General features: G+C 38.0%; 2 protein-coding genes and 2 long non-coding RNA genes across 8 annotated transcripts; 2 read left to right on the forward strand and 2 right to left on the reverse strand.

Moving 5' to 3' along the window:
• The first annotated feature begins 358 nt into the window (after window positions 1-358).
• On the forward strand, window positions 359-6,969 carry LOC108952436 (uncharacterized). Of its 5 annotated transcripts, none has more exons than XR_010492161.1 (4): window positions 390-974; window positions 3,836-3,920; window positions 6,495-6,646; window positions 6,715-6,969. It is a non-coding gene; the product is annotated as an uncharacterized LOC108952436 (long non-coding RNA). The 5 variants fall into 5 exon arrangements; XR_001977435.2 differs by having other exon boundaries at window positions 391-974; window positions 6,495-6,622; XR_010492160.1 differs by having other exon boundaries at window positions 359-974; window positions 3,836-5,919; window positions 6,495-6,969.
• Window positions 1,703-7,938, reverse strand: LOC135625758 (potassium channel KOR2-like). Its single transcript, XM_065130852.1, has 12 exons — window positions 7,712-7,938; window positions 7,373-7,594; window positions 6,472-6,551; window positions 6,085-6,408; window positions 5,568-5,863; window positions 5,012-5,092; window positions 4,804-4,902; window positions 3,752-3,973; window positions 3,466-3,654; window positions 2,964-3,039; window positions 2,583-2,877; window positions 1,703-1,909 (listed from the first exon to the last, which is right to left on the reverse strand). The coding sequence occupies exons 1-12, from the start codon at window positions 7,930-7,932 to the stop codon at window positions 1,813-1,815; spliced, it is 2,202 nt and encodes a 733-aa protein (XP_064986924.1). The 5' UTR covers window positions 7,933-7,938; the 3' UTR covers window positions 1,703-1,812.
• A 2,118-nt stretch (window positions 7,939-10,056) lies between these two features.
• On the forward strand, window positions 10,057-19,218 carry LOC135625797 (uncharacterized). Its single transcript, XR_010492163.1, has 3 exons — window positions 10,057-10,088; window positions 18,578-19,006; window positions 19,083-19,218. It is a non-coding gene; the product is annotated as an uncharacterized LOC135625797 (long non-coding RNA).
• On the reverse strand, window positions 19,006-20,417 carry LOC135625789 (B-box zinc finger protein 22-like). The gene is made up of 2 exons (XM_065130879.1): window positions 20,196-20,417; window positions 19,006-19,461 (listed from the first exon to the last, which is right to left on the reverse strand). Exons 1-2 carry the CDS (start codon window positions 20,415-20,417, stop codon window positions 19,093-19,095), a joined length of 591 nt encoding a protein of 196 aa, XP_064986951.1. The 3' UTR covers window positions 19,006-19,092.
• Between the last annotated feature and the right edge of the window lie 3,292 nt (window positions 20,418-23,709).

Raw genomic sequence — 23,709 nt, forward strand, 5'->3', positions numbered from 1 at the left:
TTCTTTTAGAGATGTGAGTTATGGGTTTCTTAATGTTCAACATGTCTTGTCTGCCTATAAAACCATTTCTGTGAAGAAACCCTTCCTATTTTCATCAAGTTGATGCCATTTAACAGGATTTTACTGAAGAACAGCTCCTAAATATAAAGGTATATATATAGAGGTAAATCTCATATTGATTGGTGGATTGGATAGACTTAATTCTCCCGAACTTGATCCTTCCAAAATGGATCGGATCTAACTATGATAATTAGATTCTAATTCATATCTAAAGCCAAACCCAAATGAATCAAAGTTAAGATGGAGGCGGAGTTGGCTTCCGTGTCTAAGCTAAGCGACAAACCACATGAGTAAGGCCTCCCATTGGTCGGCATCCGTGGTTCCCACAATCTTGCCGTCCTTCCCCACGGTGCGAGGGTTCGGGAGAACCCCTTCGATTTGGAACCCTAAAAAGATCATTTTTGTTCTTCTTCTTGTTCCTCGGAAGGCTCGAGATTCCCGCGGTAGAGCGTATATTTCTGTGGGATCACGGCGTTTCCACTTCTCCCAGGATCATTAACTGCTCTGCCTCCGGGAGTCCGGCGCATTGCGGAACTCTCCAGCGTGCTTTGCCTTCTGCTCTCGTCCGTTGCCATCGTTATACTGGATGCATTCCGTTCTTCGACTAGGGGATTCCAGGTGATTCTCATCCTTATCCTTCCTTGATCATTTTATCGGTCGTCGATGGGTCTTTCTTTCGTTCTTTGATCGCAAGTAGTGTCGCTTCAACGCGCCATTTTGAGCGGATTGCCACGCTTATTCGCATAACGGAAAGACAAGCTTTTCTTGGTACGTGACGAGGGTGCCAAAGATCAACTCTCTATGGATGTTTTCATGTACCAACAAGAATTTGCGTGTATTATTCCGTAAACTATTCTCGAATGACCAATATATTGCTTCAAGGCTAGCGAGGGTAATCGTTCGTCACTTCTATGGTAAGCTGTTCTTTTCGGAGATCAGTACATTTCTTCTCAAATTTTAAATGATTTATAAAGTCTTATCATAGAACTCTATCTAACTTGTATCTATGTTGGTTGTTTTAACAAGAAATTGAGAATTTTATGCTCTAGATTGCAAGATCAGGGAGTGTTAAATTTACATTCTCATCGTACCGCTCGTTCACCTAAGCTTGGCTTATACCACATGACCATTGTCATAATTGTAAGACCCACCTGTTAGTTTAGCCTTGACCATAACACATAGTTCTTCCATCTACAATTTTTGGCTCTGTGAAAGCCTACTAGAAATTTAATTGTCTTTTATAAGTTTTCAGTATGCTTATAAATTAGTCCGTTTTCCAATTCTCTACTAGTATGCTTTGCAAAGATTTCTGAATGTCAAAACTCTTAACATCTCAATTTACCATAGAAAGATTAGTTAATTCACATCGAGTTAGATATATTGCTTTAAAAATTTATAGACATGACCCAACTTGAGATGTTAAGTTGGGTCATGTCTATAAATAGTGGAACACTATTTGAGATGCCTGTACAATAGCCATGCACCAATCTGACATATAGAATGATAAAGTGTTTGAGTTTGCTGCTAATGTCCCAAAATCTCTGTTCCTATCTGAGCATTAGAAAATAGGTTTCAATTAAAGTTAGATTATACTTGTGGACGAACACATAAATATGTATTTGGACCAGTAAGAATCGATCATGTGACATCACCAATAGGATCAATCTCGTAGTACTCATCATGGAATAAATGTTTGAATGATACATGTCGGCATTTGATGATTACTAATGAGGAAGGTGGTGAACCATTATTTTACTTCCCTGCATGATTTACTACAACATCCTCCAAAATTTTAATTAGTGGTTTGCTCCCACATCTACATCCTTCATCGACAGGCGTGTTGCCCCACCTACATTTACAAGTACAAACTTATAACATGACTTTTATTGCTACTAATGAACTTTGATAGGAAAAAAATTCAACACAAAATCTGTCTGCACTACTGATAAATCATTAACGTAGACAGCAGAAAAATGTAATTTAGAAGGACAGACACATTCTTATAAAGATGACTATTCATATTAGTCTATCACGATGGACAGCGATGGCTTGGGTTTTAGTCATTTGGTCGAATTGGTCATTTTATTAGTATTTCAATATTTTCTTCCTTCTTTTCATATTATTTAAAATGGTGAATGATTGTTATACATATTTCCTTTCAAACCATTCAAACCCTTTGTTTTCTCTCTAAACCTACTGCATGATTTGTATGATTTTTATGTTTCTGCACTGTATGCTTTAAATTTGAAGGATCATTTAATTTCTTTTATCCTGCTATTCTACCCTGAGTTGCATCTGATTTATACGCGATTATATATGCTTAAAACAACCATCGGCATGAAATAAATGAGTAGAATTTCCAGTCCTTTCACCTTAATTCAGTGTGTTAAAATCACTGATATCACTAGTCACCAAAACTAATGGATAATCATGAGCTATTGGAAGCACATTAAATTTGCATTTGGAAGTAAGAAACAGATATCAAATTGCATTATAATAATAGCCAATAAAGCAGTTATTACCTATCTTTAGAAAGAACATTTGCTCCAAACTCGATTAGGATATTGGCCATCAGATGCAAACCTTCTGAAGCTGCAACATGTAGTGGTGTTCTCCGGTCATAGTTTTTGGAATTTGGGTTGGCCCCATATTCCAGCAAACATCGCAATAAATCTATATTGCCATTTGTCACAACTTCGCATAGATAATTCCCAGCATCATCCAGATTCAAGATTGCACTATTTTCCACAAGAATGGCAGCAATCCTGTCATTTCCTCTCTTCAGGGCTTCAAATAGTGGAGAAGTCCCAAACTTGTCTGCATTGATGAAAAAGCACTATATATCTGATCCTTCCTTATAAAATTAATAGGAGACTACTTTTAAATTTGGTAGCTTCACCTACCAATGCAATTGACGTTGCTTCCTCGTTGTATAAGAAACTTCACAACTTGTTCATGTCCTTTGCATGCAGCCATATGCTACAGAAAAAAAGATGTTATTATCAGTAAAATTCCCTCATATCATAAATCTATATATCTTGTTATACAACATATAACTGGAGTTTCTATATGCACTATCTTGTAAAACAAATTAATTTGCAAGTTATATGCTTGTTTGTTCTCCTGCAACATGTAATATCTTACAAGACATGCAAACAGAAATGTGAGCAGATGTGTCATATTTTAGCTGATTGTTCTATGGCAATGATTGTTTTTAGAAGATAAGCCTGTTGTACCATGCTCAATCAGTACAATTGTTGAGGGAATGATTAGAAATAATGGGCTAAAAGTATTTTTTTTCTTCTCTAGTTATGATGCATAAATTTTGAAGGATGAAATTTTGATGAAATGAAAATGAGCAAAAAGAAGCTTGATGATAGTGCTTGAAAAAGTAAAATCAAATACAAGTGCAGTTCTCCCATCATAGTCAGTTTTGTTTGGATCTGCTCCAGCATTGATTAAGACTTTTAGACGGTTAATGTCTCCATGGTAAGCTGCACTGTTGACCCCCAATGCTAGCTCAGCCTCTTGCTTTGAGATGAGATATTTGATATCTGGCTCCAACTGCTTGATACTCGGTTCGCTTCCTTTCCCCTAGGTGTTGCAAATAATTAAACCTCGTAGAAAGAAGATACCTGCTTGTTGCTTATTTCAACTTTGTAAAAATAGCTGGTTTCTTCTAGTCTTTTACCTTCAGTAAATTGACGAGCATCTGATTTCCATCCTTGAAGTATAGCTGTGATATGTTTGCTAAGGATTGCTTCTCTATTCGCAGGAGTCTACACAGCTCACAAACACGCACTGTATATCGTTGTGGGATATTGCATAGTGCAGCAGCATCACCCAGTGCATCATAGGTTGTAAGTTTGGCAATTGATTCTTCTGAGCCATCTTCTCGGACAGCAACTGCCTCCTATGTGGAAAAAGAAATTTCCTATTTATTCAATTGCTGCTTTGTTATTTCTTATTTGCTCCTATAATACCTATGTTGCCTTTTTAGACAATATAATTAATGTACATTGGTCAAGTTTACATTTCCTCCTTGAAATGAATGGAACCTAAGGTTACAACAGTCTATTCTGACTCTGTTGTTTTAGGAAACATCTCTCCGGATTGAACCAGCATGCCATTGACATTAAGGTAGTTGTAGTGATAAAGCCTTTTTATGCCTTATGAGAAATCTTGGATGAAGTTCATTGGGGATTATTTGGTGCTGGTGATTTTAATAAACCAATACAGGTGAAGATTGATACTTTCAGATTTGGTTCCGAGATTTTCTAATAAAAGAGGTTCAGACTTCAGAGCATAAGATAAACTTCTATTTGATGACATTATTGGTCTCAAGAGGCATCATAGGACGTGCTAGGATAGTTTTACATCCTGAGAGGTTTGGTAATATTATTTTCTAGCATGTGCCAGGACAGTTTTTCATGTGGATTACTGCAAAAACTTAACAACTTGGATTGCAGTTCTAAATTTCTAATAACTTTTCTTCAACCAGAGTTGTCTGTATGCCTTTTTTCCATAGTTAATTGTTAGAACGTCCAGAAGTCTTTTCTGCTGAAATAGGAAACTGGTTTACATCATTATATTTGTTTAATTTCTCTTTCTCGTTTCCTACCAATTCTAAGTTATTCACTGTACTGATAGAGAACTAACTTTATGCCACTGATCTTATTTGAATGATACTGTCTCTTCATCTTAATTCTAGCTTTCTTACATCGTGAGAAGCTCGGCACTTACCAGATATCCTAATAATATAATATAGACTTGATCCGCAGGACTTCCTTGTTCTATGACCACTTCTCCTGGGAGGAAGAATTCTTCATTCAGCATCATTACCTGCATTCAGTGTAAAAAATTTCCGTAACACTAGATTTGTGTTATAAGTTCTTGTTAAATGCGTAATGGCAAATAAATAATCTCTAAAGTGGTATATTGCGAAACATACAATCTGATTAAGGAATTCATCTGAACATCCTTGGAAAAGTGGAACTTTCTGGATCACATCAAGGTATAGAATTTGAGATATCTGCAAAAGTATTTTGTAGAATAAGTTTAATTACTATAACAAAAGAATGATTATATTCTGTAATTAAAAATAACTTTCACGAAAACTGATATGTTTTGTGATGCTAATCATGACCAAGTTCTTATGATTGTGCAAAAGAATACTTGTACTTCACTGACAGTAAACAGGAAACCGATATTAGGAGCAATAAACATTAAATATCCATGATAAATTTAATCAAGGAATTATTGCCTTTCACTTAAAAAAAAAATTCGTGAACCCAAATATTTTATCAAATATCCTTAATGTTGTTTATTTTGACAATTGTTACAAGGCAGAAAATGAGCCAGAGATGAACTGTATTTCCTCTGCCATATATGAATATGATCATAGTTAGCTTGCTCCTTTTTCTTCTTAGAATTTCTGATGTTATGAAATGTCTGGCAAACTTTCATTTTGTTTCTCTTTATTTCATTACTTAAGGATGCACAATTACCTTTGATCGCAAGGCCATTGGGACGTCTTCGAGAACACTTTCTTTGTTGTAGCTACTTTCATACTGTAGTCTTAAATGGTTTTTGATCTGAGATCTGATGTCTTTCCCAAGTTTGTTTCTGTTCATGTACTTGATGAGGTCTGTCATTTTGTCTCGAAATTGCTCAGTCTTGGACCCCTTGACAATCAATGCAGTCATATTACCAATCAGATAGGCGCCAAGTATCATTGTCAGAGAAATATATATCATGCTGAAAACCATCTCTCTAGTATTCACAGCATGTACATCACCATACCCTGCAATAGTATTGGCATGATGTGACAAAAAATGTCAAAATTCAATGGATGAAATGGTAAATCTCAAATCTCATTGAACATTTGAATTGGGATTCTCAGAATAGGGCAATTCCTTTTTCTGTCAGAACATAGCTTGAGGGCCTCCTTCTACCAAAACCCAAAGTAGTTTAGCTGCACCCTGAAGAGTATGAAAGTCAAAAAAAGAACCTTTCAGGACTCACCAACTGTTGCCAAGGTAACGATTGAGAAGTATAACGAAGTAATGTATCGTCTCCAGAAGTCAATCTCTCTGAAGTTTGTGTATTGATAGTCCCCCATCGACAGGCTTCCAATCCATGTATATCCTTCTTGTGCCGGTGGCACTGTTGTTGCTAGGTAATAGAAAACACATGCGGCCGTGTGCGTGCAGTATAGCTCGACCATTATAAGCTTCACGATCCTTGTGAAGAGGTAGTTGATTCTGATGTCCTTCTCCATCGTTTTAAAGAATTGATTGATCTTCCTTGCCCGAAATATGCGAACCCATATGAGAAACCGAATTGCTTCTACTCCCATCATCTGTGTTAAGCGAACATATGAATTATGTGTTTATAATATTCAAGCTAAACTCGCTTTATACTTTACCTTGTAGATGGAGTCCCAAGGAACACATCCAAGAAGATCAACAGCGAAGCTACCCTTCAGATAGCTGCATCACAGGAATCAATTTCCAGTCTTAAGTCCCAGACAAAGTGTTCATTTTCGCGGGATTATATTAAAGTATGCACTGGTAACCGATCAAAGGTGTTATGAACTAGTGGTTTGCTGCTTTTGTCCATTTATATGCAGTGATTGAGCTTCTCCAATCTCAGGGGTAAACAGTGTTGGAAGTGTCTCCACTTCTACACGGATGAACTGTCCTATAACTGGAATGAAAGGTGTTCCTCTTAAAGGATACTCGTAAATGAGAAGTGGCATTGAAATGGCTCTATCTTTTGTGTCATGGTGTCAACCTTGTTGTCATTCAAGCTGGTGGATAAGTTGTATCAATACTTGGTTTCATGAGGTGGTGGGTGGGTTTCATACCCTAACGCAATCTAGCAATATGCTCTTAGTGCAAGCAGGTCACCTTCCTTGAGTCTTAACAGCATGTTTCAGCTTTCATGTCTATCTAATTTGTCCAAACCTTTGTTGGTGTCGTCGAGACATCAAACATGATGATATGGGATGACCATCGACTGTGGTGGTGTTAATCAGCTGTACAAAACGAGTGCACCTACCAAAGCATAAACATTGCCAAATAAGCTCAATTTACCAAACAAATATTAATGATATAGCTCACGAATCCAGCATGATCACCGGAAACCATTGTTCATGTTGGACTTTGCAGTGCGAGTGGCATGGGTGAGTCAGTGCTGAGCTCATGCAAACTGCGAGGAGCAGCTTGCATGCAGAACTCAATACAGGACGTAATCATGCGTGCAGGAGTCATTCAATGCATGCGGAACCTCACGTAGCATCTGCTCTCACCGGAAGGCGATGCGTCTCCTATCGCAGACCATCTTGTACGTGTGCGCGTCCCTGTACGCCACAAAGAACTGAAACACTACATCAGCAAGGAAGATGACCTGCACGCAGTCGAGGTCTTTTAACAGCTCCGGCAAGCCTCGGAAGAAGCCGAATTCCAGTGGCGTGAAGAAAGCGGAGTAGATGGACCAGACGAAGACGACATCCACCCATATCCTGTACGACCTGCTGAAGCATGATGGCTTCCTACCTGTTCAGTATCATTCCTATCCATGCCTTGTGGAAGGACATGCATGAAGTAGCTGAGAAGACAAGGATACAGTCTGATATGTACGTGTATACCTTCCATTGGGATTGATCACAAAGCTTCTATAGCAATCCCTTGAGACCTTCAGCTTAGTACCGCTACTCCACTTCCTGTTTCCAAGTCCATACTCCCTACTGATCCAAGACAGCCTGCTGCCAACAGACCCTTCGATGTTATCCGCCACTTCGTTTAGCTCAAACTCTCCATTGACCTCTTCACCCATTCTCTCGCCCCCTTCCCTTCTCAGCGTCCTCATGCAAGAAGAGGGAGAAGGATCCTTTATACAGCTACGTGGGTGGAGATTGCAGCATGCATTACGGCCACTAGCAGATGATATTGGTTGTCTTAAGGCTCTCAGAGTTCGTTCTATTTATGTCATCACCTCACTTCATACGTGACATGCACAATCAAGTCGACCTACACACACACACACATGCTGCAGGCTGTTGTTGAGATTTATGTGGTGGATGCTAAAGGTCGAGTGGCCAAAGATGCTAATCAAGTTTGCACCACTAGAAGAAACCCATGGATTAGTTCAAGGACGTACGCTTGTGCTCCACCACAGAGAAAGAGTGATTAGTATACAAGTGTCTCGAGTGGAAGGGCATTTAAATTAGTAGTGAGATCCGTATGGTTGGCAACCAAACATCAAAGAATACAAAGATTAATGGTATGGCTGTGCTACTTGTTATTAGGTCACAAATAACTTGATCAGAGAAGACAAACCACTTCACTTTCTTGACTTAATTTTATGAGACCAGTGGGAGAGATATGTTTAGGAATCCAACATGCATGAGAGAAGTCAGCTAACTTGCTGTAATCCCAAAGTGGTCAGCCAGCATCACTGAATGCCACTGTTGGTGGTGCAAGAACAATGCCCACTGTTTGGTATATCACCTATAATTAATGCTATTGTACTGTATCGGTTGGCTCTCAGGATGCCTTATGGTCTGAAATCAAATTATATTAATTAGGATCAAAGTGAGTGCACTTAGCTTTGCTAAAGCATATTTGTGTGGATTAAGTTTCTGTCTAAGCATCAGATTGTTGGTTTAGAAGACATGTTGCTGGCTTTTCAATGCAGCAAATCATTTTGTTCTGGTCATTTGTGTTCCAAAGATCATAAACTATGGAAAGTTGATGGGGATTGAGAACCTTGCATAGGAAGAGTGACAACTGTGTTTCTCTTTCATTTTGGTGTGATTCCTCATCTTCAGGATTCATTTATGTAGGTCCACATTAGCAGACTTAGTCTTGCATAGCTTTGGAAACATCCAATTCCACTTAGTGCTTTTGATGAATTCAATTATTATATACTTAATTTTATATAATAATTATTATATGTATTATTTATATTATTCAGCTAATAATTATAGGATGATTTCTCTAGAAAATATCCCTATTTTGGGCATTTTCCAAATCTTTTGTTTTTATTATCAAACAATACCCTTAATTTAAAAATATCCAAAATACCCCTTGAAGATTTTCCCATCAAATCTTTCCTTGTCTTTTTTTTTTTTTGCCAATTTTGAACTATTAGAGTATTTTCATTTGGCTCGTTTATATTATTTTTCAATAACATTTATGGTATTTTATTGATATATTAAAAATATTAAAAATATTTTTAAAGAATACTGTAAATGATATCGTATCATGTCTCTTTGATTGTCATTGCACATAGACCATCAAAATATTACATTCTTTATTTTTGAGTTAGTTTGATTGAGGTTAAAAGTCTATTTAAATTATTTATAATATTTGTAAATAAGTTTATAGTATTTTTGTTGTGACGATCAAAACATTGTAATAAGTCAGTAATAGACCAAAACACTATAAAAAAAAAAGAGGGATAGTTTGAATATTCTTTAAATTAGAAGTATTATTTAAGAAATAACAAAATGAAATGTATCAATTAAAAATAATCTAAAATGTGAATATTTTTTTAAGAAAATCGTTCATAATTATATGTAATATTTATTATTTGTGGGATCGCATGAAGTAACGATTTGGGTTAATTGGGCCCAAAGAAGTGGGTTTATATGGGCCTAATTAGGGCCATCTTAATCTTAATTATAATAGTGCCGTCTCGGCCTGCTCTCTCCACGTTCACGTTTGGAGTTGACGACAAAAAGAGGCGGACCGGAAGGAAAGAGGAGTGGAGGATGGCGAAGCCGTTGGGGCCGACGGGGGAGTTCTTCCGCCGGAGGGACGAGTGGAGGAAGCACCCGATGCTCACCAACAACCTGCGCCGCGCCACCCCGGGCCTCGGCATCGCCCTTGTAGCCTTCGGCATCTATCTCGTCGGCGAGGCCGCCTACAACCACTTCCGCGGCCCCGACCCCCACTCTACCTCACACCACTGATCGTGGAACTGGTGGATGATGCGTGATCACTCGTTTCCCCCTCTTTAAGGTCTCTCCCCGCTTTCTTCCCCGTCCTAAACGAAACGATTTTGCGAAGGAAAGTCCTTTTGTTGGTTTATGGACCGTACTCAATTTTTGATCTTTTCTCGAAAATTTTAATTTGCTGATGAATAATCGTTTTATTGGTCTTTTTAGGGTTTGACTGATTCGTTATTGATCGATTAGGGATTTTGTTAGCATCAACATTGTCTTGTAAGTTGCCATGCTATCCTGATCTTGTTGGCCGTATGGTTCCTTTGTAGTTTATGCTTGGAATCGAGGCAATAGAGACGTTATGACCAAACCTTTGCGATATTGATTATTGTCGTTTGTAATGATTGATTTTGAAGTCAACTTTAAATTGATCATTGGAATACCATTTGAAACCCTCATGGTTTGCTGACCCGGTTCTTATGGCCACAGTTTCTTGGTCCATCGGGCTTGTTGAGGTTTCTTGCTTCTCTTTATTTGTTTAGGATAATCTGATACCTGGTGACAAAGTTTTATCTTTGTGAAATTCATGATTTATCTTATATTATCTTTTCTATAGATTTCCCATTTGCTCGTCTGATGAAGCTTTTCTTTTTAATGCTTAAGTGGTCGATGAACTATTAAAAATTTGACTAAGCAATTAAAGAACAGAATCTCGATGGTTAGGCTTCTGACAAGTCATCAAGGATCAACATAAGTTCTTTTCGTGATGCAACCAACAATTCCAAAAAACAACACAAATATGTCCAGTGTTATATGTTCAAGAAATGATATAAAAAAATATCAAGAAACTTTGAGAGGGCTAAGGTTGCTTCTCTCTGATCTCCATCACTAAGGTTCTGGCCTCCTTGCTTTTAGAGCTAAGGTCGCTGCGTATCATTGAGTCTGTGAAATGATGGGAGAAATTTTGAGAGGGCCCTTTCCATGGCGGTAAAGTTGCTTCTTTCTAACCTCGATCACTAAAGTTCTGGCCTCTTTGCTTTTAGAGCTATGGTCGTTGCGTACCATTGAGTCTGTGAAATTATGGGTTTATAAAGCATAGTTAATCATGTGGGACAACATTCTTTACATCAACCAATTTTAATTTATAGATGAAGGGTTAAAAAGGTGATGGAGAAATAAATATGCTACACAAAAAGTTGAAGTTAAAACTTAAAAGACTCCAAAGCCTAGCTAAGTTAATTATTCTAGAAGATGATAAGGAGATTGATTTGTGGCTTATTGGACATGCTACAAGAGAAAAGAGGTTATGACATGTGCAGTTGATCACCCGCATCTATATTTTGTTGATTAAAAAAAATCTACCTTACAATTTGACAACCAGATTAATAATCTTTATTAATTTAGACAGCATGTAACTTCTAAAGACCAAAGTGAGAATTTAATCAACTACAATCATATCTAATTTTATTAGGTGATTTTGACCTACTGATGTAGAATAAAGTAGAGAGAAGAGAGAAATAGAGAGAAAGCAAGAGAGCAAGAGAAGAGTATAAGAGACTAGGAGAGAGAAGATACAAGCCTTCTTTTTCATTCAAATCTAAAGTGTTTGACCCATTAACAAGCTCCACTATTTATAGGGGTTTACAATTAATGAAGACAATGATTTCTAAGAGTAATCTCCTATGGAATTAGTATGTCTTTGAGAAATCCAAAATGTGACTTTTATGATACCTTAATAGTAAATGAGTGCACTTAATACAAAAGGAGTTTGTCTTTTTAATTTTCAAAACTCTTAGAATTTCTAGGCTAACTAATTGATTTTTTTTATACCTTTGCCAAGAATAAACTTTTCGGAAATCCTTTGTAAAGCTCGACGATTCTCCATCATTCTCCCTCAGTTGAAAAGAACTCGACCCTGGAGAGTGATTTGCAAGGTACTGGTCTAGTAAGTCTGGTGTAAAGTCACAAAGTTCTTCCAAAGTAATCTAAGTGGCATTGAAATCTAGACGATCACACCACTTAATAAGAAAGTATTGAGTAATGTTAGTAGCAAACGTAACAAGGCGATCATCAAGAATGACCTTTACGTCCTCCCTGTGTCGTGGGAGAATCCGTGATTTGGGAGGATTATCACATACAGGAACATGGGTAGATAGAGGAGGAGGCACAAAAGTACCATGATATGAAGTTAAATACTCTACATTGAAAATTAGATTAATATTTAAGTCGGAAGGCAAATCGAGCATATATGCATTAGATCTCAGCTTTTGGATAATGGAAAAAGGACCACTGGCTCGGGCATGCAACTTTTTGAATGAGTGTTTAGGGAATATCTCAGGGCTAATGCAAACAAAGACATAATCGCCAACTTGAAACTCTTGACTTCTATGATGTGCATTAGCAACAAGTTTATAACTTTCAATACTTAGGGTAATTTTACGTTGAATTTTAGCATGCAAATCATGAATATGCTGAGCGAAGGAGTGGATTGGTTTTGAGACACGATAGTAAAGTGAAAGGGGTGCAAGGAGTATAGTCGAGGATAGTTTGAAATAGGTTTTTTTTCGATGGAGCGGTTGATTGAGCTATTGTATGCAAATTCTATAGTGGGTAAGGTTAAGTCCCAATTTCTGGGTTTCTCCCCAACTAAACATCTAAGAAGATTTCCCAAGGAATGGTTAACAATCTCAATTTGACCATCAGTCTGGGGATGAAAGGGTAAAGAGAACTTCAATGTTGTGCCAAATAGTTTTCATAAAGTTTTCTGAAAGCAGTCAAATTTCACATCTATATCAGACACCATAGTTAAGGGCAAGCTATATAATTTAACCACTTCTTGAAAGAACAATTTAGCAATGTGTGAGGCATCATTGGTCTTGTCACATGGGATAAAGTGGGTCATTTTGAAAATCGATCAACAACAACCAGAATAGGGTTATGGCCACGGGCTGTTTTGGGAGTCCAAGGATAGAATTTAAACTTACATCTTCCCATGGCGAATGTGGAATAGGCAAAGGGGTGTATAGGTTAGTATTGTGTTTGCGAGTTTTGGTAATTTCACAGGTGTGACATTGCAACACCACTCGATCAACATCTTGCTTTAAGGAAGGCTAGCAAGATCTATCCTCGACTAATGTAATGGTCTTGTCTCGGCTTAGGTGATCAGCTAATTCACTTGCATGCATTTCTTAAACAAGTCTCGAAGGGAGGATCGAGGAACACACAAGCTAGTAGATCAAAAAAGGTAATCATCCTTGTGAATGAAGTCCATATGTTCATGACAGTTTCCATCTTGGACTTCTCGATATATGTGACTAAAGTCTAAACATTGGGTATACTCTTCTTTTTAATCGCTCGAATCCTATGACCTTGACACTCATGGTAGATAGGATTGTAGAAATTTGACTAAGGTCATCAACAACTTTGTTTTGAGTGCGAAGACAATGCTTAATTATAAAAGAGCATTCGTTGAGAAACTCAACCCACTTTGCATGTTGAGCATTTTATTTCTTTTGGGCATTTAAGTATCTTAGGGCTTGCTAGTTAGACAATAAGACAAACTCTTATGGCAAAAGGTAATATCGTCAATACTTAGACATTGCACAATCACATATAATTCTTTGTCGTAGATAGAATAATGTTGTTTTGCATCATTGAGTTTCTCACGAGAAAAGGCAATAGGTTGACCCTCTTAACTAGGAATTCCTCGTATGCTTGTACCAAAGGCATCACAAGTGACTTTAAAGGGTTCACTAAAATAAAAGTGCCTAAGAACAGTAGCGGTGGTTCGTTTTGATGTTAGCAAAGGCTTTGGTAGTATCCAGGGTCCAAGAAAACTCATCTTTCTTTAGGCAATTAGTGATAGATGCCATGATAGAACTAAACCCTCTATGAATCTCCCATAGAAAGAGAGTAATTCGTGAGAACTTTGAACCTCATAAATGGTTTTTGGCTCATGCCCTTGTAAAATGATGCAAATCTTTTCTGGATCAGTGGCAACATCTTTGGTAGAATAGGACATAGGTTTGCATGAACGAACACTATTTTAGATTGACATAACGCTTAGCAACTCGAAGGGTAATAAGAACCTATCGAAGATGTTCTAAATAATTCTCTTTGGTCTTACTAAAAATCAAGATGTCATCAAAGTAGACTACACCAAATTTGCCTATGTAGGGTTATAAAATTTGATTCATGAAGCGTATGAAAGTATTTGGGGCATTGGATAGACCAAATGGCATGACTAGCCATTTGTATATGTCGTCTTGAGTTTTGAATGTTGTTTTCCATTTATCACCAGGTCTATAAAAATTTGGTGGTATCTGTTTCTCAGGTCAAGTTTTGACAACCAATTAGATCCATTGAGGTCTAGCATATCCTCAAGTCGAGGAATTGAGAAGTGATATTTGATTGTTATTTTGTTGATCGCTCGACTCTCAACACACATCCTCTGAGACCTATCTTTCTTATGGGTTAACAAGGCAGGGACAACACAAGAACTGAGGTTGTGTCGTACATGGCCTTTAGCCAAAAGTTCTTCAACTTGCTTGTTTAACTCGGTTCTCTCCTCAGGATTCATTCTATAATGTGGGAGATTAAGGAGCTGCAATCTTGGGATAAGGTCAGTGACATGTTAGATTTCCCATAAGGGTGGTAGCTCACTATGTAATTCTAAGGGTATGACATCAGAAAATTCATGTAATAAGGATTTAACCTCAGGAGTTAAGTCGGGAATAGTGCAAGGGTTAGGAATTTCTCTGGCAATGATGTCATATAAAATTTGTTATTTAGGCTCTATTTTAAAAGATTTAGGATCTCACAAGTGGCGTCCCTTGATAGTTGGGGCTTGTGGAAGAGACTTGGGTGTTCCTGTTTTGTTTTTTCTAATGGTTTTACTGATCGTAAGATAATGTTTTTGCCTTTGTATTGAAAGAAATATGTGTTTTCTCTCCCATAATTGGTAATATCAAGGTTATACAACCAAGGCCTAGCTAAAAGAATGTGCGCAACATCCATTGGTAGGATGTTACAATAAATCTTATCCTAGTAATCGCCTATTTTAATTGGTACCAGACATCTTTCGATCACGGGTAAAATAGTTTTGTTAAACTAGGCTACTTTGAATAGGTCGGATGTACCTTAAGTTTAGTCTTTTGATAGCAGATTTTAAGACTACGTTTATAGTGCTACGTTCATCTATAACTAATTTACAAGTTTTTTTTCCACTTTGGATGGAAGTATGGAAGACGTTTATCATCTTCCATTCATTGGAATCACTAGTAGTAGAGAGAATAATGCGGACAACGTTAACATGGGCATCTTCAATTTCTAGTTCGTCTTTGTCACTTGAGTAGGCTTCAAGTTCAACTATTTGGTATGCTTCCACGATTTGATCCTCTGGTTCTTGTCTTAAGGTAAGGGTACATTGAGGACAACAAGAGGTAATGTGACTTTTATTATGGCAATAGTGACATTGGATTTAAGACAAACTAGTTTGAAAATTCATAGTTGAACAAGTTGGACAATTCATGGTTGGACCAGGATTGTTGCTAGTAGTGGGGATTTTTGGCTTGATAGAGCTACTACTTGGGGTAGATTGGGAGATAGTTCTATTGTCGAGAGACCAAGAAGATGCTTGACGAATTGGATAAAGTTTAATGTTCTTCTCAATCTTAAGGTCTCATCGAGAACTCTATAGTGTTAGGGAAACTAAGGGAGACTTCTCATTGGATGTCAAATCTCAACCCATTAACAAATCTTCAGATAGTGATGATTTGGTCATCTTCTATTTCACACATAAGTAAAAGTTCCTCAAATTGGACCAAATACTTATCACACTAGAATTCAACTATTTTAGGTTTAACAATTGTTGAACCAATTGGCTTCGAAAGTAGGTGAGGAAATATTTTTCCTTAGTTTTTGTTTCATGACTTTCCATTAAGTGATGGGAGGCTCTCGACGGTGTTCGAGACTGTGGTGGACATGTTGCCAATATTTTCTAGTGGATCCTATCAGTTCCATTTTTGCAAATAGTACACGTTCCATATCAATCATTTCATACCACTCAAAGTTGTCTTCCATGCTATCTAACCAGTCAACAAATGCATTTGGGTCAAATCTATAATCAAAGTTCGACACATCCACTTTGACTCTTCTAGCTATTTCCTCCAGATTATTAGCAAATCAAACTCATTGGCCCATTACTCAGGTTTGTGGATTTCTAGCAGGTTCTAGGAATTCATCTCTAAGGTCAAGAGCTTGGTCATTAGGAATTGTTGGAGCATGATTGCAAATAGGTGCCTTATAGGTGGACCTAGGATTTGTTCGAACTGGAGCTTGGGGAGTAGTTAAAATTTCCTAATTTGAAGCTATGGATTGTGGAGAATGGATTTGTTGCTTAACTGACTCATCAACTTTTTCATTCATGGGTCATTTTTCAAGGTGTCGGAGAGTTCTTAGGACTTGGCTCATTTGGTCATATAACTGGTTTAACATTGTGTCATGATCTACTAGCTTGGTCCTAAGGGTGTCTAACTCACTCTATTGGTTTAGGGATTCATCAGGATTAGTTTGATTTTTATGTCGTCAAATCATGAATCTAATGCTATTAACAAATTGCCTTTTGGTAGTGAGGTTGTTAATTATTGCAATGCACAAGGTAGAAATACAATGTTTTAAATGGTTCTCTTTTTTTTTCCCACACTTTTTGTTTTGGTTTGTTTTTTTTTTTGAAAAACTCTCAAGGGTTTAAATTTTAGAGGTATTGTAGTTGTAGCTAAAGGGGAGCGAGAGGGTGATTAATATAAAAAAAAGAAGAAAATGGGGGGAGAAGTGATGAAAACCACGATTTAATGAAATTATGAAATGTACTATTTTTTTTTCGACATAGAAATATTGGTAAAGTTTTTACTTGGCATTGAGAGCTATGTGGTCCACCAGTTCCGTAGGGATAGTGGTCCTAAAGTCCAACTCCACACGCAAGGGATTGACGTTGGGAGTGCAAGGATTCTTGAGTGTTGATCGAAGCTTTTGCTGCTAGTTGGAACACAATAGGATGCAGGGCAGATTTCTTGATGGGCTCTAATACCAAACTGATACAGAAAAGTAGAGAGAAGATAGAAATAGAGAGAAAGCAAGAGAGCAAGATAGCAAGAGAAGAATGTAAGAGATTAGGAGAGAGAAGATGCAAGCATTTTTTTTATTTCAAATATGAAGTATTTGATCTATTAACAAGCTATACTATTTATAGGGGTTTAGGAGTCTTGGTACAATTAATGAAGATAATGATTCTCAAGAGTAATCTCCTAGGGAATTACTATGCCTTTTAGAAATTCAAAATGTGATTTCTAAGATACCTAAATAGTAAATGAGTGTAAAGATCAAAAGACTTTTCAATTTTCAACACAGCTCTTTTAATTTTTAGGGTAACTAATTGATGATTTTTTTGTTGATATCTTTGCTTAGAATAATTTTTTTAAAAAATCCTTTTGTAAAGTTCAATGGTTCTCCATCACCTCCTACTCTTTTAAGCCTCCTAATTATCAGCCTTTTAAAATACCATTTTTCATGAACTTCTGATTAGGAAATTACCTCACTGAAATTAGAGGAAATTTAGCTGAATAAATCATTTGATCTAAAAACCTAAGAGATTAGGAACAATTTACAGTTGATAATTAACTAAATAAATCACAATCACATGAAGCAGACCTTACTAATATAGAGCAAAAAAACAGCTGGAGGATCCAAAAAGTAGAAAAGATTATCTGGATCCAGCTGACTCAACCGTGGCTCCATCTACTTTTGACTCACTTTGGACCTGAAAAACCAAACCCAATATGATTCTGTTATCTTAATTGGGTTGTATGTATGCAACTCTTTCGAAACCATCCCTCCTTAGATATTGAATCCTCTCCAAGAATGTCTAAGAATTTATCGATGCTTATTTGTAAATTTAGAAGTTCTTGTAGATTGCTACACGTAAGACACTAATATTCTAGTGTTAAGGACTCAACTTATGATATCTATAAAGACTAGTTGGCAATACTGCCTGTGCGGATTTCTCAGTAACCCAGCAACATAACAAAATCAACATAAATATAACATATAATACATAGAAACTAATTCCAAGGCTCTCGAGGAGTTTGGTATGATGTCTTAACTGACCTAAAGAAAACCTAATTAATCTTATATCACATCACAAAGGTTTGCTGCATGACCTAATTGTTGCCAACACTGAGCTTTTCTCTGTGTTTTCCCTTCCCATGTGGTGTCTGCCGTTATCTAGTGATCATCTTTGTTTATTTCACACTTGTGTTACGACACTGTGTGCGATGCCAAAGGCTACAATCCTCTTTTTTCTGGGTTTTACATACATTACTCGCTGCAGTCCTCTTATTTGATCGGCTAATCCTTATTTGCGGTTTTTTTTTTACTGTGGATTTGGCCCGTGGACCCAATGTTTTTTTCATTTTCTCTTTCAGGTAAATGCTCGACATAATTGACGTTGATCCTTTTTCTTTCCTGAAAGGCAGCTGCTTCGCTTACAAGATGGTCATACTCTTGCAGGTTATGGTGTACTCCGAAGAAATAAGTCTTTTTCTTGCATGGTTTTTGGAACCTTGTGATATGTACGTACTTTCTGAGATGATTAACTTGCTCCCATAATGTTGACTTTTGAGGTCTTTGAAGGTTGATCATCTCCTTGAGTTGGCATTAGGAACAAAATTCACAAGACAATTTTTGTGTTGTGAAAGTTATGCAAACAGATTTATGCTTCATAAGACTATTTTGTTTCTCCTATGATCTTCCGTGGCATATGGCATGCACATCAAAGCTACCAAAGAAACGTCATGGTTGTGAGTTAATTTGGCTGTTCTTTCTCTCTGGATTCTTTGTACACCTCATGCCACAAGAGAAGAAACAGGTGTTCTTCATGCCCATCGAGATCAGGTGGTGCACAGAAAATGCTTAGAGCAAAAACAATGAATAGGAGAGGTAGAAAGATTAGATGAGTTCATATGATTATAATAGCGCTCTTATTCCCTTCATTCTGATTCTGGATCGTCTACAGTTTTTGCAGGTCAACTGGAGGATGAGCCAGGGTCTGGTATCCCATACCAGCGTTCGAGCTCGACACCATCCAAGAGCTCAGTCCAAGACCACCCATCATGGCCCATGGGATCTCCCGGAAGCCTCTCACCCACAGCCGCTGTCGGCGTCGACGCCAGAGAGCCTGAAGGACTTTGGATTCCGCTACCGCCGCTGCCGTTGGCTTTGCATCTACCACCACCACTGCTGCTGCTGCTGTCGATGGCATCGTCGACTCTCACGCCGGTGATGAGGAACCGCTGGTGCGACGACCCACAGGGCTTGGCTGCGTGCGTCGTCGCGTCGCACTGCCGGCACAGCAACGCCCGGTCCTCCAAGCAGAAGAAAAACCCAGCTTTCTCCTGCAGAAGATCATTACGGTATGGCATGACATTACATTTCTTCGGCAAAGCTAATCGATGCAAGCATATTATTTTGCTTTCTAACACTCTGTGACAGGAAATTGCTTTTGGCCTAAACAAAGCGGAGAGCTTTCTCTCATTCCCCAGTGAAGAAGGTAAGAAGAATAAATGCTGCGCACTGCCCTCTGTTCTATAATTATGAGAAAGTGGAGATCTGATGGGGAGTGCAAATAAAAAATAAAAAATAAAATAAAATAAAAAAAATCGATTGAGACAGCGAGAATTTAAATGCCAATTTTGGTTCAAGAAAGATGGATGGCTACCTGCTGCCTAATCCAAACAAAATAAAAAATATGAACTCTATTGAATTAAAGAGTCTTTTAGGCTTTTTAAATTTTAATAATAATATTATTATTATAATGATTATGATTAATTATTATAATTAACCAGAGATTATTGATTGGATGGATGCTAAAGAGGCATTTGAACAATCGAAAGGTCATATGCTAAAGGCATTTGGAATATGTTACAAGTCAAAAGGAAACGTCTTATATTGGAAAGAAGTATTATTACACATATGACTGACTACAGCAGAAATAAAAATAAAACACAAAAAGAGAAGAGCAGAGCAGAGCAGAAAAAGGGAGAAAAAAAAAAGAGAGGAAATAAGCGTGATAAATCAGAGCTACAGTCCGTCGATAGAACGGCTTCGGCAAAGACGACAACGACGTCACCTTGCAGACATCGCAGGCGGGGATGTTGTCAGCCGAGGTCGAGGAAGGATGCGGGGAAGGGGAGGAGGAGCCCCTCGGGAGCAGCAGAACTCGGCGGTGCTTCCCCGCGACCTTGTTGGCGGCGTGCACCTTCTCGTCGCAGCTCCAGCAGAGGGCGGCTTCGTCGGCGAAGCACAGCACCGCCGCCGCCGCTCTCTCGCAGACGTCGCACTGTATCTTCATCCTGACCCGAATGCCCCGCCCTCCCCCCGTGCTGCAGGTTACGCTACCAAATAGCAACGCACGTCACTCACACGTACATGAATGGGCAGCCTAACAACTGGAGACAAGCAGGAACAATCGAAGACGTTGACGGCCCGATCAGCAGATTTCTCACGCATTATTCCATCGATCCTAAGAACTTTCAGGTGAAGTGACTACGGAGAGAGAGAGAGAGAGAGAAGTGGTACCTCCTCTTACGTACGTGAAGTCCAAGGGTGGTGAAAATCTTGTTCTGGAGTTGCACTGGTCTTGTCCTGTGGAGAGAGAGAGAGAGAGAGAGAGAGAGAGAGAGAGAGCTTTGATTGGCGGTCTTATAGTAGCAAGAGGTGGGTGGGGGTTCGAAGGAAAGAGTGCGGTGGGAAAAAGTAAAAGGAAAAGAGGCAGCCAAAGAAAGCTGAGGAGATATTTTGGTGGATTGTGCGAGAGCACTATGATGGTGGCAGTGGCCGAGAGGATAACCCACCTTCTTTCCCTATAATATTTCTCATCAGCATTCAATAAGATATGGGGTTAATTAATGGCCTCGGAAACATGACAGGTTAAACTACACACCTGCATGTACTCTCTCTCTCTCTCTCTCTCTCTTCACATATACTGACAGCCCTCCTCTATAGCTCTCGGAATGCAATGCAGTAGATCTCAGGCATCGCATTTCAAGAACAAGGTAAAGGAATCAGGTGACAAAAGCACCCATCCGAAGAAGCTGACTGCCAACGTCCGGAAACAATGAACCATCAAAGCGTTGCGTGCGTGATTTGCTGCTTGCAGAAGAAGAAGAAGAAGAAGAAGAAGAAGAAGAAGAAGAAGAAGAAGTTTTCAGCATCGACGATGACAGAACATATGTGAAGAGATATCAGATGGACTCAAATGCAGAGGCCAGTCTGCTGATTGGTGGGCAACTAGTACAAGGGACACAGTTGCAGTGGCGACGGCAGCTGCCGGACTTGTCTTGGTGCTATTAAAGACCATCAGCATCAGGACCACTGCGTTTGGCTAACATGCATTTTAACTTGGCTTCTTGGGACATTACCGCTCCTTTTGTTGGTATTGCTGTTGTTTGCATCTGACTGGCTTGGCAAGCAACATCTCACCATCTTATCTATTGACTTCCACACTAATCATTCAGAAATATTGGAATAGAGACATCAAAATCATTCGGAGACATCAATTGGCTTGTTCGCTAAATATTTAAAAGATTTAAATACTCTCAACTTTAAAGTTTTCGATTCTCTTTTGTTCTCTCTTATCATTGCCCATATCATCTTCTTGAATTGTATTATATATATTTTTATATTATTATTACTAATGTATTTTATTGTTTGATATAATATATATTATTTAACAAAATTGTTAAATGTCAGAGTCCCTCCGATTGATGGATTCCTACTTATAACATTTGTATACTTAATTTTATCCCTAGATATCTAATGTCGCTTAATTTTTAGGTTTTTCTTTTCCGTTCAAAATGTTATCCGTAGATAGGGAGACATGAAGATAAATTGACGATCGACATATTTGGTGGATGTGTCACGCACACTTGATTGATACAATATGCAATTCTTTGTTCTATAAGATTGATGCAACGCTGATCAAGATATAAATATTTGTGTCAATAGATGAGCCCATTCGATCGGAACGATGATCGACAAATCTGACATCAAAACGAGTTGTTATAGTCTTGAGTCAAAACGAGACCTTTCCTAAAGAAATAGTAGAAAATATCGATGATCCAATTAAATTATATAGACTTATACAATTAAGATGCAGTTGAGTGCAAATCCTCAAAAGAACATGAGATAGAATAAAATAGTGATTTGACTATGCAATCTAAAAATCCAACTCGCACAAAATCTCAATCCAATAGGGCCTAAGAAACGGCTAAAACAGTGATTGGACCAACTCAAACACCAAAGTTCCAATGCATCTCCCATGGGTACAAAACCCTTTTATGTTGAAGAAGAAGCAGTTTGATGCTTCGTCAATAGTCGAATGACTCTAAAAGAACTCAGAATTGACTCCACAGCACCATCAATGAATGGCTGGCTGGCTCATAAGTTGTTTGGTAGGGAAGTCTGTGTTTGTGATGGTGGATGATGAATCATCAGAAATTTCCATAGCTTTCTGCAATGAGTGGGGAGATCAGCATAAACCCATCTCAATGTTTGCAGACTCGAATCACCTGTGGTCCTCCTCCTCTCTCATGAATCATGAGTTGGGAAACCACATGCTCCTTCCACTTGATCTCACCAAAATGCTTCCATGCCCAAAACATCTTGTTCCTGAATAAGATCTAACTCACATGCCATCAGGCTTTTGAGGAGCTTTTCTACTCTCTCTCTCTCTCTCTACCAACATGAGGAGTTCTGTACTTGAAGATTTGCAGAAGAGATCCAGTCACCTTATCCATAACTTTCATCATTCGTGAAAGGCCAAGAAGAGCAGGAGGAGAATAGTAAAGAAATCATTCCTGATCTAAAAGTTATTTTGGACTTGACCCCCAAAATGAAAGCTATTTTTCTTTCTTTCTTTCTTTCTTTCTTTTTCTACTGGTTATATTGTAGTGATTGTAGAGTTTAGGCACATCCAGGATAATGGGAAGATACATGCAGAGTGCTCTCTTTCGCCGACGTAAGATTCAAAGAGAGTCAATGTATATAATCTTATCTCTATTTTCGAGACTATCGATCCCTATATGTTGTCAACATGGGATGATGATATAAAGAAACGATTTTAACATTATACAAAGTCTCACCCACTGTAATGTATAATAATAAGGATAAATAAGATATCCATAAATTCTATTTAAATTACAGTCCAATTTCAACATCAATAGCTCGTTTTAGCATCCAAATCCAATTCAATAGTTAGTACTTGAAACCGCATGATCTAAAGTAAAAGATACTCAGAATCTACTTTAAACAGGTTGGATAGAACAAAACGATCATACTCTTTGAACTCAGCTCGAGTCTTTATTTTCTTATAGGAACTCAGATTAAAAGGCCTCAAATTTAGCTTGGATCAACATGAATCCCTAAAACTTGACCTACAGTAGTATCTCGAATCAAAAGCCGGTGATGGAGTAACGAAATGAGGAAAATTGATAAGCTATCGAAAGATTAACCAATTAAGCCTGTACCTTATGCCTCACGTTGGAGATCTTCTTGTCACTTCTCATCCATAATTAAAAGGAAAAAAAAAAGAGATGATGAGATTGTTCCTGACATTATGCCTCACGTCACAAAAAAGGTTCCAA

Source organism: Musa acuminata, chromosome BXJ1-3 (assembly GCF_036884655.1).
Source record: "Musa acuminata AAA Group cultivar baxijiao chromosome BXJ1-3, Cavendish_Baxijiao_AAA, whole genome shotgun sequence".
NCBI lineage: Eukaryota > Viridiplantae > Streptophyta > Magnoliopsida > Zingiberales > Musaceae > Musa > Musa acuminata.